The sequence below is a fragment of the Crinia signifera genome, chromosome 7 (genome assembly GCF_055691185.1).
Source record: "Crinia signifera chromosome 7, ASM5569118v1, whole genome shotgun sequence".
Classification (NCBI taxonomy): Eukaryota; Metazoa; Chordata; class Amphibia; order Anura; family Myobatrachidae; genus Crinia; species Crinia signifera.
The window spans coordinates 129,370,715-129,391,191 of NC_139223.1; the positions used below are offsets into that span (position 1 = coordinate 129,370,715).

At 44.4% G+C, this 20,477-nt stretch overlaps 1 protein-coding gene across 1 annotated transcript; it reads right to left on the minus strand.

Moving 5' to 3' along the window:
• Nucleotides 1-6,468: 6,468 nt before the first annotated feature.
• Nucleotides 6,469-16,024, minus strand: LOC146021235 (uncharacterized). The gene is made up of 2 exons (XM_083155030.1): nt 15,017-16,024; nt 6,469-8,679 (listed from the first exon to the last, which is right to left on the minus strand). The coding sequence occupies exons 1-2, from the start codon at nt 16,022-16,024 to the stop codon at nt 8,512-8,514; spliced, it is 1,176 nt and encodes a 391-aa protein (XP_083011156.1). The 3' UTR covers nt 6,469-8,511.
• Nucleotides 16,025-20,477: the final 4,453 nt, after the last annotated feature.

Here is a 20,477-nt window from a genome sequence, read left to right on the forward strand (position 1 = left end):
CATTGATTCCTATGGGAAATCGGGGGCATCGCGGGTAAATTGAGGCATTTAACATTGTTCCCTATGGGGAAATCGCGGGCAACCATCGCACCCGATTGTTTAGTGCATGCGATGGCCGCGATGCCCCCGATCATGATCGTTGTGGCCCGTGCTAGGAAACAAGTACCTAAAAAATAAAGTTGCGGTCGAGGCCTGGCCCTCCCAACAGTGAATGGGAAGAGGAGGCTCATTACACCATTTGCACGCCCTCTGCAAGTGCTAGGAGGAGCACCACCAGTCCAGTTGCTGATATTGACAATAAGGATGTCAGTATAGAAGTACACCAGGATGAGGATATTGGTGTAGCTGGCGCTAAGGAGGAAGTTGACGTAGAGGATACTGATGGTGCTGTGGTTTGTTTAAAAAAGGTACAGGTGGAGACAGTTGTTGTCCATGGGATGAAAAAGCCCATCGTCATGCCTGGGTAGAAGACCAAAAAATCCACCTCTTCAGTCTGGAATTATTTCTACCCAAATTCGGACAACTGTCTCTCCAAATGTAGGGGTAAGGATACTAACCACCTAGGAACATTCCCCCCTATACATCACCTGCAGCGCATTAATCATAAGTCAATGTCAACTTTAGAAACTTTGGATAAGAGCGTAACCAGTCCAGTGACACCTAAATCTTTTTTATCTGTTGCAGCCAAGTGCCTGCAATCCACACCACCAACTCCCAGCTCGTCACTCTTCTCCTCAATCCGGACCGGGCGTAGTCCTGCAGGCCATGTCATAGGCATATCTTACTTCTCTCCCATTCTGGATTCCTTGGGAGGATCCTTGAGTGCTAGGCCTACTGCTGCTCATAGGCGCCGATTCTGTGGGTGCTCAAGGGCTTGAGCACCCACGGAAATTCATGGGCACCCACTGGCGGCCACCCCGTGAGTCCCGCTGGCCGCTGCAGCAGTGCTGAATATTTAGCAGACAAAAAAAACATACCCGCCACTGCCGCCCTACTATAGGACACTTCCGCCCTTTGCTGTCCACACCCTGCGCACACTTACGCATCTTGCGTGCATCACGCTCCTGCGTGCATCACGCCAACTACCTCCCCCTCCCTCTCCTCCGTGCGCCATTAGTCACACAGCGCGCCTGGCCTGCCACCTACGGCTGATGTAGCAGAGCAGTGCGAGCCTGCGCAAGGAGGTCTGGACTCTGAGCGAGGCAGCTTACCCGGTCCCTGTCCCAGGCCCAGCATCTAACTAGTGAGTGAGTGACTGACTCTGTCAGGTGTTAAATATGTGCACACTGAGCACGCAGTGATGCACAGATAACTGTTGATATTGATACAAATATTTTTGTACTATGATGGAAGCAGGTGGCGTGCCAAGACCCCTGGAGAGGTGCTGCTCGCTTTTGGCCAGCATGGCAGTGTGGGCATCAAAGTTTGGGCTGAGCATCTTCTTGTGCCCAGGTGGTCCATAGTTGTGGAGGCTCTGCTGGGTGGATGGAGCCCAAACCATTGCCCAGGGGGCTGCCGGTCACGGGTGACAAGCTTTGGCCCATGCCAGTCATGTCCTTGTAGGGACTGTACAGGTTGTTCATGGCTTGGATGCCCCTGTCAGTTCTCATTAGGGTGAAGCTGCCACTGACATTGCCAGTCAACTAGTGGCATTGATTTCTTTCAATACAATTCATGGTGTGTATCGTTACATTGTGTTGTAAAAAGGGGGACTCTCATTTGAATATTGGAGACAACTGTGCTGCGTAATATAAATCTGTATTATTTTGTGACCACACTCCTTCCCCCTGAAGCCACTCCCCTATAGTTTTGACCCACCAGCAAAACGTACCAGTCTGCTTGTGCCCAGCGTAGGAGGAAAGCTGCTGTGAATAATGCTTTTGCCCAGTGTAGGAGGGAAGCTGCTGTTATGGCTGCTTGTGTCCAGCATAGGAGGGAAGCTGCTATGTTGGATGCTTGTGCCCAGCGTAGGAGGGAAGCTGCTATGATACTGCTTGTGCCCAGAGTAGGAGGGAAGCTGCTGTTATTGCTGCTTGTGCCCAGCATAGGAGGGAAGCTGCTCTGTTGGATGCTTGTGCCCAGCGTAGGAGGGAAGCTGCTGTGATACTGCTTGTGCCCAGAGTAGGAGGGAAGCTGCTGTGTTGGATGCTTGTGCCCAGCATAGGAGGGAAGCTGCTGTGATACTGCTTGTGCCCAGAGTATGAGGGAAGCTGCTGTTATTGCTGCTTGTGCCTAGCATAGGAGGGAAGCTGCTGTTATGGCTGCTTGTGCCCAGCGTACAAGGGAAGCTGCTGTGATGGCTGCTTGTGCACGGTGTAGGAGGGAAGCTGCTGTTATGGCTGCTTGTGCCCAGCGTAGGAGGGAAGCTGCTGTGATGGCTGCTTGTGCCCAGCGTAGGAGGGAAGCTGCTGTGATACTGCTTGTGCCCAGCGTAGGAGGGAAGATGTTTGTGCCCAGCATTGCAGAGCTGCTGCTGGGAAGCCTGCTTGTGGTCAGCGTCTCCCAGCATGTCTCCAGCGTCTTCAGCTGATGACATCATCTTCAGGTGCCCCTGAAGAACCAATGAACAGCTGCGCACAGACACGTGTCATTGCCGTGTTTTACCCTGGTAGATACCTGGGTAGAATTCCCTGGTCTCTCTACCCGTGTTTTAGAAGTCGGACTCGTTCACACTAGCAAAAAACCTGTGACGTGCGTGTCCCCGTGCAAAAACCTGGGTAGAATTTACTAGTGGAAAAGGGGTATAATTTATCAACAAACGCACCATTTCCTCTGCCCTCCCGGAGGCTGTAAATAGCTGTGAATCATGACTTCATGCTCTGTGTGTTGGCAAAGGGCCAGGCCAGGATCCCAGCTCACACGTACCAGTCTGAAAAAAGATATGAAAACAACCCTAATTGTACTTAATGAGCCGCAAAGATTCTGCAACTCTGACATAAAGGGAGCGATCAAAAGAGACAGAACACAAGATTCTGCATTAGTCCTAATGGTTTCTTCAAAGGCTGCAATGAAATACAGTAGTCAGGATTCTCTGACTTCCAGTAAAGCACATGAACTAACCAGGACACAGATGAAAAATCTACTTCTCTTTATTCAAGGACAGATTTAATATGCCAGGAGACAATGTTTTACTATATGTCGCAGAGAGTACATTGCATGATCTTGCCTACCTAAGGTTCTACAACCTCATTGTTTATTAAGGACATCATTTAGTCGCTCACCATTTATTTATTAATTAGCAGTTATCTCTATCATGCATTGATATTACACAGCACTTTCCAGAGAACATATCATACATTGACATCAGTCCCTGCTCCATTGTGAGAATTCTCTATAGAAGCCTATTGTGGGAACCATGGCATGATGTGGTTATCCACAAGGTCAATAGAGGTCAACCTTGTGGTCCCGCAGTCCCACTTGTAAAATACTTTAATTATTAGTTCAACTTAGGCCCCAGCCCTGGCGTGGGTGCCTAGAGGGGGAGAACATTTCATTGCCCCCACCCCCCCAGAGTACCTCAGCCGGGATAGGCTTGGGGGTGGGGTGTGGGGGGATGGGGTGTGTGGGGTAGGGGAGGGTAATGCTATAGCCTTGTCTCCAGTCTGTGGGATTACCTCCCTTGCTAGTGGAGCCCAATGCTGGTTGAAAAAATACGAGGGGCGTAAGTAATTTTTTCCCCTTTATTTTTGCAACTAGAACCCACTGAAAGAAGCAGGGACTGATTATGCTATGGGTATAGGGGGGCGCATGCAAAGTTTTTTTTTTTACTTTTTAACTATAAAGTCAAGTTTTACATACAGAAACAGCCTATTATCAGCCTATGGCAATTTTTTTTTTGTTATTGATGGTAGAGCATAGCTAAGTATCCTGGTGCACCTGCAAAACTCACCCCCAGAAAGGGTCTTTATAATATCTATGTTAACCACGGATGGTACTATTGATTGTAACCCGCTGATGGTCATCCCGCTGATGGTCATCCCTATGCAGGCCTGCTCATGCACCTTGCTATACAATATGTTTGACAACACTTCATTTAACAAAAAAGGGTGCCACAGTCACATATGTAATACACCCCTCTCCTAAGGACAGTGACTTGAAATCTAAAAACAAGGGGTGTCCGTGTCTACCTTTCTGGGGTGCCCCCCTTTACGTGTGTGTGGCACAGTACTTAACTTAGGGGTCATTTTACTAAGCCTTGGAGAGAGTTAAAATACCAACCAATCAGCTCCCAACTGCTATATTACGGTCTGTGTGTAAACAAATTGAACAAGTTGGGTGGTACATTATCCCCACTCACATTATCTCCATCCAAGGCTTAGTAAATAGACAGTCAATATATTTCACCTTTTTAATACATCTGCCCATATAAGAATGTGTTGGATAGATAGATAAAACATCGGGCGCTTTTTGCATTTTTTTCCCCCCAATGTTTTACCAAGGTTTTATTTGGGCTATCCAATTTGGATTGCCCAATATAAAGCATGAGCTCTCCCAAAAACACACAGGTTCATTGAAACCTGTGTGTTTTTGCTGGAAAAGGGGCTGCTCTCAGAGATTGTGCCTCACCTGCCCAAGGCAGGAAAAACAATATCCACGATAAGCCATGGCAAGCTCCGGATTTTCGGACTAATTAGATAGCCGCAAGCAAAACTATTACAAGTAATCAGCGATTCCAGGTAATAAGATATCAGCAAAAGTATACAGAAATATGTTGGAATATATCAGTATACTGTAGCTGACAGATATAGAGGATTTAACACAAGCATAATTTAATAATTACAATTTAATTAAAATAGATTTTTTTCACCTCTTTTTGGTTATCATAGGACCTAATAACCTCTTTCTAACTATTTATCGTATGTATCATATTTCCCATTACCTCTACTGTGATGCTAGTGATAAAGCTGCTTCCTAAAAATGACAAGTATTGTTATTTCAGCTGGTGTGTCATTTGGTGCTAAATGCCAACCACTTCTATATAACCATCATGTAGAGAGTATCATTATATCAGGTCAGAGGCAGAACTCTGGGAGGCAATGGAGTCATCTGCCTCCAGGCTTCTGCTCCCAAGGGGGCACCTCTCCTCCCTGCAAGTTTAAATCCATTAATTGAAAGCCATTGATATTACTTCTATGGCTGAATTTAGAAATATATATGTCTCTCTCTCTCTCTCTCTCTCTCTCTCTCTCTCTCTCTCTCTATATATATATATTTTATATAAGGTTGTTTGTCTGTTTGTGTGGGGGAGAGGCACCAGTATACACCTTGCCTCCGGGCAGCTGGGACCAACTTACGCCACTGTATCAGGTTCCTATAGTGTGCTAAAATACATAGGAGCAATGGCTTTGTAGCTATGCAGGCAGCATAAGGAATGAAGAGATATTGAACCAGCGCAGGCTGAAAAAATGATGATAAGAATGGTATCCTTTACAATAAAATTTATTTTGTTAGTAGGATTAATTCCTATAGCTGTAATTTAAAGAATTGGTAATAATAATAATAAAAAAGGGGGGTACAATAAAATATGTGGACATTCAATGTTATACAGGCACATCACAATTGCAATAAATGAATGGGCATATAAATATGCATATTACCACACGGACATCTTAGATTGGTCCCATAGTAGCAGATAACCAGGTGGCCAATTTAGTCCCAGAGCAGAGTCCAATGTTGGAATAGGTTCCTCTGACGGGATGGGATGGTATAACCTGGATGGTTTGGTCTCAGTCCAAATAGCTGCCTCGAATGGCTTATCCGGATGGGTTGGTGCTTCTGGGTGTCCTAATTGTGTGGATTTACTGTGGATTGCTGTGGTGTGCTTTAAAGGAATGTCCAATTAAAAGGAGCTCAACGCGTTTCTCTGGGAAAACCTCCCAGCTTCTTCAGGAGCAGGGTATCATAAGGAATGAGCTTGGGGGTATAAGGTAGCTGAAGCACAGCTTAACGGGATACGGCAGGGTTGTCTACCCTCCCGGAATGGCCGGGAAGGTCCCGAAAATCGGGTCCCTCCCAGCCCCCCGGAGAGGTGGGCAATCCTCCCGGAATCCTGGGCACCCCCGCTTAACCCCCTGATTGCCACTACCTCCAACTTGCCCTTAGCGTTTAAATAACCCTATCTGCCGATCTCTGCTGAGGGGGCGGGGCTTACGTGTCACAAATGTGTCATTATAGCCCCGCCCCTCCATAGAGATAGGCAAAACGGGTTATTTCCCATCCTGGGGGCGGGGCTAAATGATGTCACACTCAAGCCCCGCCCACGAAGTCATGCTGAAAGTCTCCTGTACGGGCTTCTCCCGGAGAGGCGACTTCAAAAGTCGGCAACCCTGGGATACGGTTACTCCACTAGGTCAACTTGACTGAAGGTCCACAAGCATCTCAATTTCTCAGACCAATGTTTCTAAATCAGGTAAATAAGAGTCCAAATTGCTCTAGTGTATGGGCACCTTAGCTCTTCACCTTAACAAACCATGTAGCATTACAAGGGGTGCAAATCCTTTTTCTTATTAGCATGCAGGGTAAATGAACAACTGTATTTTTTCACTGCAATTTAAATTTGAGTTTCGACACGCCTCTTCCACATTTAAAACTCACTCAGGGGCATCAATTCAGGAGACAATGGAAGGCAATTGTCTCCGGGCACCAGCCGTGATTTGGGGAACACTGCCTATTGCTCTAGGTTCTGCTTTATGAGCCATAGAACAGAAATAAGGAGGAAGCCCAGGGGGCATATGCAGGGGTGGATCCAGAGAAATATGACAGGGATGGAATCCTTATAGGGTAGTAGTACTGGGTACATTTGTGAGCAAGCAACATTGGTTTTATTTAAAACTGCATGGCAGAGGGACAAACACATGGTAACAGAGGGTGCATACATAAGGCAACAGAGGGTATACACAAGTTGACAGAGGGCATGTATTATGAGGTGACATACATTGGGCCAGATACACAGGGCAACATACATGGAGCTACAGGAGGCATGTAAAGGGGAAACAGAGGCCATGTACATGGAACCACAGTGGGACATACACAGTGGGACAGTAGGGCAGTGGGTCATGCTCAGGGTGACAATGCATGTTCCCACTTTGCACATGATCCCCTCCCCTTTAATCCAATTTTGCTAAATAAGCGGAGCTCCCATATTAATTTATCTCCCTCTCATTCTATAAGCCACGACCTGACTGTTCTTGCTGATTTTCTGGCTGTGTGGGCCAGGGTCCTTTTCTCTGTGTGTGTGCTAGTTGAGCTGGCCGGGCATTCTACCTTTCCCTAGCATGCAAGGACACACAGTCCCAGGCCCAGGTACTATTCAGGAGGCGTGACTTATGAATGGGAGACGTGGCCAGGCAACCTTAGAATAAAATACTGAAAAAAAATAGCACTTTAAGCACCACATTGGCTACACTACTGCCCAGCACACGGCAGCAAGTGTTGGGTTGAGAAGAGCTGCTGCCAGGTAACAGGGCCCCACTGCATACTTCCCAACATTCTAATGGCCCACCGCATCCGTTAATGATATGAGGGCAAGGCCGTTGGTGAAGGGGTGTGACTTCATGGGAAAGACCGCAATCACAAGGCCACGCGCCCGTTTCGATGCTGGGTTGGAATGACCAGTCCTCTGACAGCTGCTGGCCAAGCTCCATCCCTCTGACTTCCTAAATGGATGCTGTGTGCATGTGCACAGCATCTATTTCCTGATGCTCTGTTAAGCAGAGCAGCAAGTGGCAGGGGGGACTCACAACTGCCCCCTCCCCAAACCACAGGACACTGGCGGCCATGGGTGGGATGCGGGACAGTTTCAAAAAATGGGACCGTCCCACAAAAATAGAAACAGTTGGGAAGTGTACCACTGGGCCCCACCATCAGACCTGGGCCTGTGCAATTAGTACGTTCCTCCTCCTCTTAGCACCACGAACATGCGCAGAAGATTATGCCAGGGCTCATCTCCTGGTGCCCAGTGGCTGTCAGCTCCTCTCTTGGCCGGACTGCCTGCTGCTCGCCTTACATAAAAACTCACAGAAACAACATGGGGACATGGGCCCACTGGATCTGCATATGGGCTTGTGCTATGGTCCTTACTTTCCCTTGGTGCTGCTGGGGTGGTGGAAGTGAATGTGGAGGGTGAATATGAACTGCAGGAGGCACAGCAGCAGCCGAAAGCTATATATACAAAATTGCTGAAATCTTGACGGTGACTCAGAGGTGGCTATTACTTTATGCAGAAGTGGTCCATATTTTATGGGAGAGTCACACAGGAGTCCGTAGTCCGATGGAGCAGCTGCACCAGCCATGAGGCTGTTGCAGGTTTCAATGGTGCGACCAATGGTGGCATAAACATCGGTACTACAACAGCTTAGTCCTTGCACATTTGGGTGCACAGATGTACACAAGGGGCATAAAGTCGCCAATAGACATTGCTGCGTGACCTTCTGTGTCCACCTCCGATCAGGCCCATGATGCCAACATATGTTGTATCCTCGTAATCACGTTTCCTCTGTTAGTCTCTATCCATCAGTGGGGGGAGAAAACCTCAGATGAATACGTGGAACTCTGAGAAAAAACTGAGCTATCGTCCCAATCCGGGTCACTCAGCGCTCCTACAGACTCCTGGGAAGACTCATCGTGCCGCTCCTTACTAGGATTCAGTGAGGCCTCCAGTTGCGTGCAGCTCTCTCGGACCTGGAGCCACAAGAAACTTATTAAATCTCTTACCCATTTTCTTATGTCTTACTTTGGGGGTTATTCAGACCTGATTGCATGGCTGCCAATTCACAATAATCTATACATTGCGCATGTGTACAGCTTGAAGTTGGCATGGACGAGGCCATCCTGCGACAAAATCCTGCTGCTTTTTTGATCGCTGGGCATATGCAAGGTTATGGGCAGAAAGACGGCACTTGTTGGTGGTAACATGCCATTTTGTGGAATTATCAGGGAAAACACAGTCGTGCCCAAGTGTTTGAAGAGAAGTCATGTGACATCAGCTCTGGCCCCAAACAGCCTGTTTCTCTTGTAGCCACCGAGTAAGTCCTGTGTGTACATACAGACTGAACACACTAGAAAAATCCTTCGATGGTGAGTGATTGCAAATGGATTTGCAGCAAATCTCAGGACGGCATTATTTTCAGAGACTTATTGCAGCCTTCCACAGGGCAGGATTCCACTTTGATTGGCGGCGTATAACTGATGGCAGGACCCTGCAGAAAGCAGCCATGCGATCAGGTCTAAATAATCCCCTTTATACAGCTAATAGGAACAAATAAATCAGTAAAGGCCAGTTTGTAACATTGCATCAACTGTATTTATTTATGCCTATAGCAAGGCTGCTGCCATTTATCTGCTCGGCACAGGACTGATGAATGTGGCATTGAATAGTGTTATTTGCAAATAAGACTCTAGCATAACTCACTGCACCAAACAGTAACAGCCCAGGCTGCTAACGTTTGGTCAGATCAGAAATCTGCTGTGCTACATATGAAAATACCTGGGGGAACACTGGTGCACAGATAAAGTCAGAAAATGATGGGATTTCTCCTGTAAAATATAGAAAATGCAAGCAAATATTTGGTTGCTATGGGTAACAAGAACTTATTGCACGGTCACCTTTGCAGCAATGTTTAAATTTATCACCAGGTGATCCAACGATCGGTCCAAGATTGATCCTGGGAAGTGTAAGACAAATATATTTTTGTATGGATACGATGACTATATTTTACAGAAAAGTAAAAGATCAATTTCTAAGGGCCAGATGTATCAAGCTTCACAAAAAGTGATAAATTGGAGAGTGATAAGCAACCAGCCAATCAGCTCCTACCTATCATTTTTCAAACCAAGCCTGTAACATGAAAGGTAGGAGCTGAACATGAAAGGTAGGAGTTGATTGGCTGGTTGTTATCACTCTCCATTTTATCACGTTTTGAAGCTTGATACATCTGGTCCCTAAATATCAAGTTTTCTTGCTAAATGAACATTATTTCAATACATTTGAATTCTATATTTTTGCCACAAAGTACTTTTACTATAATAGCTTTGGTATGTTATATGCAGTATGCTATAGTCAATTATATACATTTATACAATTTGAAGAGAAAAGAAAAGACTGTCATGAATGTGGCGCACTCGAAATAAAGAAGATTGTTAGTCATAAAAATTAACTTTTAATTTTCATTTTTAAAATGGCGACATATAAAAACACAACATACAGGGGTAGAAATGGGGATAAGAGTAAAAAGGAAAAAGAATTTTTCCTACTTAGTGAACCCCGCTATCCCTTGATTCACTGGTAGGTCTATTATCAATTGGATAGTGTGCACGTTACGTATCTTTTATTATTCTCACTATGGAGTGATTGTGTACGTGCATTGATATCACAGTCCTTATTAATTCATAAGGTAAGTGAATCCCCTTGAAATTGAATCACATCCAATTTGATGCGTTATTTTTTCCTTCAGAATCTCCTGGTGTGTATCAAGTATTTCACAATAAATTGGTTACACCCATCATTTGCTGTGGTATTTTCTAGATAACAAATAAATGGTATTACTGTAGGTCTACACAGAGACCGTGTCAACAAGAAAAATTGCCTTATTGTGTACCGGATGCGTTAAATTATCGCATTAGAGACATATGGGTTTGTAGGTTCAAAAGATCCTTAATTGTATGAGGTATCACTGCTCAAAGAGTCTCCTTCCAAATTGTCTATATGACCCAATGTGTCTTGGTGAAATCACCTAGTGTGTACATACCGGGGCAGATAACTTGAAGATGAGTGTTACAATTTTATAGTTCGTTTGAATGAAAACACAATTTATCTCTGCAGACCTGTTGGGGAGCGTATTTGTAAAAAGGAAAAAATAGGGTACAAGCAGTAGTCCAACAATGCATGTAATGCATGTACTATAGAGCAGGATTCACTGTGTGCAATCGTCTGCTCTTATAGATAGGGGACACACAGCACTGTTATTAGTGCTTTTAAGGCTGAAATTGCCTGATGTGTGTTAAAGCAAGTCATGCATATGCTACAGAGACAGATTTGCTGCATGCGATCGCCCGCTATTGAAGGTAAAGACACTTAGCGCTAATAGGTGCTTTTTTCACGCTGGAATTGCCTGATGTGTGTCTGTTACTGCAAATTGATTGTTACAGTTTATTGGTTTGTAACACAGTGATGACTCTAATAGATTGTTGCAGAGTGTCTACAAGAAGAATACATCTATTTATGTTGGAAATGCTTGTACGTTTTTCTCAATATGATTGCTCCTAGCAGTAAAAACTGCTGTGGGCTGTACCCGGAGGGCGCTCGTCCCAGATGCACTGCGGGTTGGTCAAGCTAAATTGCCTGATGTGTATCCTCATACAATATTAAGTGAATTTGTTGGATGATTATCACTTTTAATAGGCAAAATTGCCACTTTAGAGATGGCAGATATTATTTAGCAGGTTTGCAGGGAGGTTTTAACACAGTTGCGTTTATTTCACTTTAATTGTGGCACTCCACTAGTGTGGAGGTTACCGTCAGTTTTAATATTTCAATCTACACGCAGGAGATGTTCTGTTGAGTGTACAGTATATAAATCGGAGTGGGGGGGAAAATGACACCGCAGTGGAGCCGTCACAGTGCGACTCTCACTGCCAGTGTCAAACCCCGCTCTGTATTAGCGCTTGTGCTATGAGACAGAGAGTGCAGGTACTGGCTCCGTTTCACAGCTACGTTGCTGGCTGCTCGGCAGCAGGAAGCTTGGAGTCCGTGGTCAGGGTCTGACTCCACGGCTCCCGATCAGTACTGTCTCTAGGTACTGTCTGCACAATGCGCAACTTATCACAATTCACAGAATATACATTTCATGGGGAGGGGATAGGGGGGATTTATCACACTAAGTGTGTAGGTCGGTCAACCTACACACTTAGTGTGATAAATCCCCCCTATCCCCTCCCCATGAAATGTATATTCTGTGAATTGTGATAAGTTGCGCATTGTGCAGACAGTACCTAGAGACAGTACTGATCGGGAGCCGTGGAGTCAGACCCTGACCACGGACTCCAAGCTTCCTGCTGCCGAGCAGCCAGCAACGTAGCTGTGAAACGGAGCCAGTACCTGCACTCTCTGTCTCATAGCACAAGCGCTAATACGGAGCGGGGTTTGACACTGGCAGTGAGAGTCGCACTGTGACGGCTCCACTGCGGTGTCATTTTCCCCCCACTCCGATTTATATACTGTACACTCAACAGAACATCTCCTGCGTGTAGATTGAAATATTAAAACTGACGGTAACCTCCACACTAGTGGAGTGCCACAATTAAAGTGAAATAAACGCGACTGTGTTAAAACCTCCCTGCAAACCTGCTAAATAATATCTGCCATCTCTAAAGTGGCAATTTTGCCTATTAAAAGTGATAATCATCCAACAAATTCACTTAATATTGTATGAGGATACACATCAGGCAATTTAGCTTGACCAACCCGCAGTGCATCTGGGACGAGCGCCCTCCGGGTACAGCCCACAGCAGTTTTTACTGCTAGGAGCAATCATATTGAGAAAAACGTACAAGCATTTCCAACATAAATAGATGTATTCTTCTTGTAGACACTCTGCAACAATCTATTAGAGTCATCACTGTGTTACAAACCAATAAACTGTAACAATCAATTTGCAGTAACAGACACACATCAGGCAATTCCAGCGTGAAAAAAGCACCTATTAGCGCTAAGTGTCTTTACCTTCAATAGCGGGCGATCGCATGCAGCAAATCTGTCTCTGTAGCATATGCATGACTTGCTTTAACACACATCAGGCAATTTCAGCCTTAAAAGCACTAATAACAGTGCTGTGTGTCCCCTATCTATAAGAGCAGACGATTGCACACAGTGAATCCTGCTCTATAGTACATGCATTACATGCATTGTTGGACTACTGCTTGTACCCTATTTTTTCCTTTTTACAAATACGCTCCCCAACAGGTCTGCAGAGATAAATTGTGTTTTCATTCAAACGAACTATAAAATTGTAACACTCATCTTCAAGTTATCTGCCCCGGTATGTACACACTAGGTGATTTCACCAAGACACATTGGGTCATATAGACAATTTGGAAGGAGACTCTTTGAGCAGTGATACCTCATACAATTGAGGATCTTTTGAACCTACAAACCCATATGTCTCTAATGCGATAATTTAACGCATCCGGTACACAATAAGGCAATTTTTCTTGTTGACACGGTCTCTGTGTAGACCTACAGTAATACCATTTATTTGTTATCTAGAAAATACCACAGCAAATGATGGGTGTAACCAATTTATTGTGAAATACTTGATACACACCAGGAGATTCTGAAGGAAAAAATAACGCATCAAATTGGATGTGATTCAATTTCAAGGGGATTCACTTACCTTATGAATTAATAAGGACTGTGATATCAATGCACGTACACAATCACTCCATAGTGAGAATAATAAAAGATACGTAACGTGCACACTATCCAATTGATAATAGACCCACCAGTGAATCAAGGGATAGCGGGGTTCACTAAGTAGGAAAAATTCTTTTTCCTTTTTACTCTTATCCCCATTTCTACCCCTGTATGTTGTGTTTTTATATGTCGCCATTTTAAAAATGAATATTAAAAGTTAATTTTTATGACTAACAATCTTCTTTATTTCGAGTGCGCCACATTCATGACAGTCTTTTCTTTTCTCTTCAAATTGTGTTCAATTCCTGTCTCAGTGGCAGCACACCCCAGCATAAATACTCAGAGAGCATAAAATCTAATAAAGGGGTACGCAATATATATAACTATCCAGCTACCTGTGCGATTGGAAAAAAGCTCTTTTTGTATACATTTATATACATATATAATTATATACATTTATATACATTTTTGATTGTCGGCAGAAAATATATCATCTACAGAGAACTGTCATTTGCTTTTACCTTTTCCTTCTTTAAGAGTTAAAGGATTAGAAAATGAGGTATGTCTTTGATTTCTTTACAGCTATCAGTATGTATATTTACGCAACAATAAACATATCTTATCACCTTTGTTGGGCCCTCAGTAATGGAGCCCACACACCGGGCAATTTCAGCCCATTTTTTAAGGGGTATGGATCATTAGGTCTACAAGAAGTGGGTCGATAAGCATTGGGTCGACATGCAGAAATCGACATGTCATTAGGTAGACACAAGCATTAGCTCAACATGGGCAAGGTCAATAGTCAAAAGGTCGACATGGTTGTTTTTCACTGTTTTTTTTAGCTGATGTGTTAAATATGCTTCGGGCACACTATTTTATTCTCCCACCTCGCCCTAGTGGATGGTAGGGCATGAAATACTGGCTGTCGGCACATGTCGGCTCAAAAAACAGTGAAAAACCCCATGTCGACTTTTTGACTGTCGACCTTGCCCATGTCGACCTAATGCTTGTGTCGACCCAACAACCTGTTGACCTAGACCCATGTCGACCTTTCTGCATGTCGGCCCAATGCTTGTTGACCCAATGCTTGTCGACCTATCCCTTTCTAAGCGATCTGACTAGACTGCTTACAAAATGACCCTACATCGCTCTGTGCCTAGGGGCGATAGCGATGCGTGACCCAGTGCGTCACTAATGCATTGCTCAGATTGCTCAATACAGTCGCCCCGTGTGTGGGCCACATAACAATTGCAACTTAACTGCCTGGTAACCCAGTAGATCTAGGCAGTTCAGATCTGGTCATTTCTACTGATGTCTTTATCAGGGAAGGGACTGCTTGCTGGCAAGGTAGAGCGGGAGGTTGCTTAGTAAGTACCTGAGCTACTGTACTACCAAACTCTGCTCTTCCATGTCTCTGAAGAGCTAGGAGTGTCGCTTTCCATCTTACAACTACTATATGCCATAGGGGTATCAGACTAGCAATTCCCTCCTAGGGGTGGAGGGCATTGCATATGGCACCCCAAGAGGTACCGGACATTTTGAAAATTGAATAAGCAAACAATAAGATTAACAATAGTTCAAGTATAACAATAATTCTATGAAACTTACGGTATTTAGCTGTCGAATGAGCAATGGCTTGACTTCGAGTTCTAGCTGCCAGTCACATTGTAATATCCTCTGCTGGAACTGCTCCAGGTTTAGCTGCCTCTGCAGTTTCTCCAGCTGCCTTTGGTTCTCCACCTTGGTATTTTTCTTTTCACCAGAGGCTTCCTGTCCATCTTTCTGGAGTGATTGTTGTATCTCACCGATGTCCTGCTGTAGAATTTGTACTTTCAATTTTGAGTCTCTCAGCTGTTGTTCCAAGGCTTTTGCACGTCCTGCTCTCCATATAAGAAACATCATATGTTCTCGTGTGTCCCTTGACTGGGTTTGGCTGTCTTGGTCAGTTGAAGATAGGAATGATCCAAAAGGTCTCCTTGCAATATGCTCATCTACATGAAATTTACCGCCTGGCTTTGGTTGATGTTGGGAGGAAGTTAAGGGATTCTTGCTCCTAGCTTCATGGAGGAGAATCCAGTTACGTGCCAAGTTAGCTGTCACTAGGCTTTCTTCAAAAATATCTGGTATACAGTGCAGTAATGCCATTGAATGAGGCATTCTGGAACTATGGTAGTTCTGTGCCAGGGTCCCGGAGCTCAGTAAAAGCGCCCAGCTTCGCCTGTGGTGAAACAACTGCCTAGCAGTGCCTGTGATGTTAGGAGGAGACAGCGGGATAGGCAGAGGTGTGATTTCTGCCTCATCATTTACGTAGAGGTTATCACTCAATGGAAAAACAACATGATCATCAAAGGCATTCTTCATTGCCCGCAGATGCCCTAAATATGATAAGATCCAAGAGAAGTACCTGTGGAGCTGCGCTCTCTGATCCCCACTATGGGAGGTTGATTGGACATATTGCTCTATGTGTTTCCAGTTATCAAGCTGTCCTTTGTGCTCTTCCAGAAGCAGGGCCAGTGCTCTTTGCAGAGTTTGCAAGTCAAAGTTTACTCGACACTTCTGAACCTGCTCTTCAAAGACTTGCAGCTCTTCCCGCAGTGATGCATATAATCTTTCCATGTTAGATTCAGGTCAAGTCTATTTTGAGACCATATTTAATAGTGAAGCTGACATCCTTCTTAAGCGATGATTTGCTGCCGCTTTTCTCCTGATTTCTCTGCTTTTTCCTGTGTCCCTCAGTTCTTCATGTAACAAAGAATGCAACTACAGACTGTACTCAGGTCTTTGTGTGTCGGATCAGTATTTGTGATCCTCATCAGTCTCCAATCTTTGTTAGTCTTTCACCTGTCTCGTGTGTCTCCTCACCTTTGCTGAGCTCTAAATAACAATTGCTCTTAACTACCTGGTTTCCCAGCAACTCCAGGCAGGCTCAGACCTGCTCTAGCTTACTGATAAGGCTTATTGTTTAGGTTTTAAATGACAGTTCCAACCAGTGGCAAGTGCAGATCAAGAGTCTGGTAAAAGTTTGCAGACCTGACACAGAATGATTTATTTCCAACTTATAGCTAGACAGCTTGCTGTAAGGAAGGTGAGTGTGCTTGTGCTGAGTGTAGAATACTGTACATTGGCCCTTATTCTGGTTCACATGCAAAGGCAAATTCTTTCCCAAATGGACAAAACCATGTGCACTGTAGGAGGGTCAGATGTAGCACAGGGTTGCCTACTTCTACAGTCTCCTCTCCAAAAGAAGCACGGAGAGGAGACTGTCAGCAGAGCTGTGGGGGCTGATATCGGCATCATCAAGCCCCACCCCCAGCAATGTAAATACCAGAATTTACGGGTCTCCGAGGCCGGAGCGGGGCTAAAATGATGTCATTTTAGCCCCTCCCAAAAAGCCGTGAATCACAGTATTTAAACACTGCGTTGCGGTATTTAAATACCGGGACCCTGGGTGAATGGTTGGCACCTCAGAATCCGGGAGGTTTGCCCACCTTTCCGAGGGGCTGGGAGGGAGAAATTTTGGGAGGGTAGGCAACCCTGATGTAACATGTGCAGAGAGAATTAGATTTGGGTGAGTTATTTTGTTTCTGTGCAGGGAAAATACTGACTGCTTTATTTTTACACTGCAATATAGATCTCACTTTGACGTAAAACCCCACCCAAATCTAATTCTCTCTGCACATGTTACATCTGCCCCACCTGCAGTGCACATGGTTTTGTCCATTTAAGAAGGAATTTGCCTTTGCGTGTCATGCTCCACCCAAAGGGAATTTGCCTGCGGCAAGTGCACGGCCACCCCGCCGTCCGAATGTCTGTGCTACGCTGCGAGCGGATGTGTCCGCGTACACATCCAATCACACGCACCCTCACAAAGGAGAAAGCATTCGATGGTTGCTCACCATTTTTCCTCTGTTTGCAGATAAACATAAGCCAGGACTTACTTTTAAGATGCCCGGTCTCCTGCGAATTGGGGATGGGCGCTGATGTTATGTGACATCCACATGCCCCGAGCAGGCAGGAGCATGCCTGTATTCCCAGGAGGCTGCCCAGCTTTTCTATGGGCACACCGACCATTTTTTGTTAATCAATCAGGCAGTCCAATGACATGAAGGCGCTCGCTGAGGGGGGTTTGCACATGTGTGCCTATGTGCATGTGCACTCCCCCACCATCGAGAACGGGGACAAATTCGGACCTTTGCAAACAGGTCTGAATCGGCCTCATGATATGACCACTGTTGTATAAATCTTATATGTAACGCTCATAATGGATATTAAATATTTACCTTTAATAAAACTTCACACAAATAAAAGATTAGAACCGATAATGAAAAAAAAAAAAATAGTGGATGCAGCCAGCGTTAGACTCGGTGGCACTGTAGTTGCAGGAACGCACACTACTGTATCCATTGTAGAAAAAGTCTAGCACAGTGGTGTCAAACTCATGTCCCTCCAGCTGTTGTGGAACTACACATCCCAGCAGGCCCTGCCAGAGATTTTATAGAATGGATTGTTAAAACTGCGGCGGGGCTAGAGGGCCATGAGTTTGACACCAGTGGCTCTAGCATGATGTCACCTAATTGAAGTGAAGGCCACCATAAGTTTTAGTTATGACTCCAGAATGCCTATTGATATGTCGTCATTAGGTCAAGGATAACAATGTTGACACTCTTAAAGTTGACACTTAAATGTTGGCAGCTATTATTTCAACATTGTAAAATGTTGACATTTCCGAATGTCCACATTAGGGTTCGGTCCAGGAATGGAGGATAGGTTTAGAGAAGTGCCTTGAGTCCTGTGGAAGAAAGTGCGATATATATATATATATATCGTGGTGGTAGTGCGGCACTCCGGCGACTTTTCAAAATAAAGGAGACAGACGCCTGCTTACATCAACGTTTCGAGAGTTTTTAATCTCTTCATTGAAACGTTGATGTAAGCTTGCGTCTGTCTCCTTTATTTTGAAAAGTCGCCGGAGTGCCGCCCTACCACCACGATATATTTGGGGACGTGTTTGTCTTCCAAGGGAAGGCACCTGGTGCTGTTGTTTCTGCACTGAACCGTGGAGTGCCGGCTATCCTACAAACTATATATATATATATATACACACAGTTTCAGAATATGAACAATCTACTATGAACATCCGGGCATCTATTAAGGACATGAGACACAATGCGATCACCATGGTAACCCACGCAGTGCAAGCGTATGGGAACATCTCTTAATAAAGCTTCCAAAGTGACACAGATCGTCAGTGACACAGCGCATGCGCACAGACAAGGACTAAGAAAGACGGAGCGCGCAGACGCACGGAGCTCCTTAACTACCAGATTGAGAGACTTCACTAACTAGGCGCACATGCGCAGTGAAGCTATACGGACGCCGGATGTGTGGCGGAAGTGGGGCGGATGTGATGTCAGGCTCCATGTAAACGGAGCTGACACACTCCAAACCTCCTTCAGCCAATTGTGTACTTTCAAACACTCGTTTTATAATTCGCAACTATGAGGATTGGTGGTATTAACCCCAGTACCTCTTACATAGTCTTATAACATGGTTTCTTTCAAACGCAATTTTTGTCTAATTAAGCAGCGTTAACGAGGGGGGCGGCACCTTAGACCCCATCCCTGCTATAAATACAGCTTTAGTCATTCTGTCCCTTACCCCTGACGAAGTCCTGTTGGACGAAACATGTTGGGATACTTCTGACTCCTGCTCCTCACTACTCTGCCAATAAGTTAAGCTAACCTTATTTCTAACTACAACTATTTGTTGATAGCAGCCTGAAACAGCAGTTCACTTTTTTTATATATATTTTTCTATTTATATATTTCTTTGTTCCATTTTATATTTCCTAAATTTTCTTTTATATATCCTGGTCTATTCAGTTGTGCATATATACCAGTTGGCACATTGACACTTTTTTTTTTTTTTACAGTTCTTTTAGCACACTTGCTGTGTCCCACTAGTCAAATCATCATACTAAACTAATACCATTGCCATCCCAGACTTGTATTATCTAGTGTCATTTTTTTTGTATCCATTTTATCCCCTCCCCTGTGGTGTATATCTGATACATTTTATATTGTGGTTTTATAACATTGTGTGAATATCCATATGTATTTTTAAACTTTTTTCTTCTGTTTTTAAATAAATCATCTATTTTTCATACATTGTCCCATGTGAAGTACGTGCACAGTAGTCGCTATCCAAAGTCCAAAACAAAAACCTTTTCTATATATATATATATATATATATATATATATATAAAATATATAGGTGATCAATAACTGCGACAATCACAAGGCTTATTCAATTGCAAACAAGGCTTTCGGGAGAACTCTCCCATCCTCAGTTCTCCCGAAACATGTCGGACAGGATTAAAGCTTGTTTGCAATTGAATAAGCCTTGTGAGTGCCGCAGTTATTGATCACCTGTGTTGGACAGTCAAGTCTCCAGAGGGCACCTAAGCATTTCACCTGGGCATAATATATCGAAAAATGCCGGGCTCAACAAAAGAATATATATATAAATAAAACTTAAGGAGCCCATACACTCTTCGTTCGTGGTGTCCGTTTTGTACTTTTAAAGTACACATCGTATCGCATTGCATGCCTTGTGCATGCATTGTGCATGCAATGCGATGCGATACGATGTAAAGCGCATCTCAGAGTACAAAACGGACGGAGCAGGAACGGAGCGTGTATGGGCTATGGGTATATCATGCTCCGTTAAATGACTCCTCTAGAAAGCACAGTCACTTGACTGCCAGAACCTGGAAGATGACTTTGGAGCTGTCAGGAGCAGGCAAATTACCATTGGGCCACCAGGAACAATATTTAGACATTCTGGGTGAGATGTCATAGAGTGGGATTTTTTAAACAAGACCAAAAATCGCAAGAAAACTATAAGGCGCCTATTGAATTATCATGATTGACATTTACCTTAACTTAACTCTAAATTACCCCTAGAAATGAATCACACGGAAAACTTATCTAAATATAATCACAGGGACATAACATAAGTTAAAAAGGTCAAAGATATTTATTTATGAGGTATGACCCTATTGAAAGGG

Coding starts and splice junctions, on each gene's coding strand:
- LOC146021235 (XM_083155030.1), bottom strand. CDS start 16,024: ATGGAAAGATTATATGCATCACTGCGGGAAGAGCTGCAAGTCTTTGAA. Junction 8,680..15,016: donor TCATTCGACAGCTAAATACC/GTAAGTTTCATA, acceptor TTGTGGCTCCAG/GTCCGAGAGAGCTGCACGCA.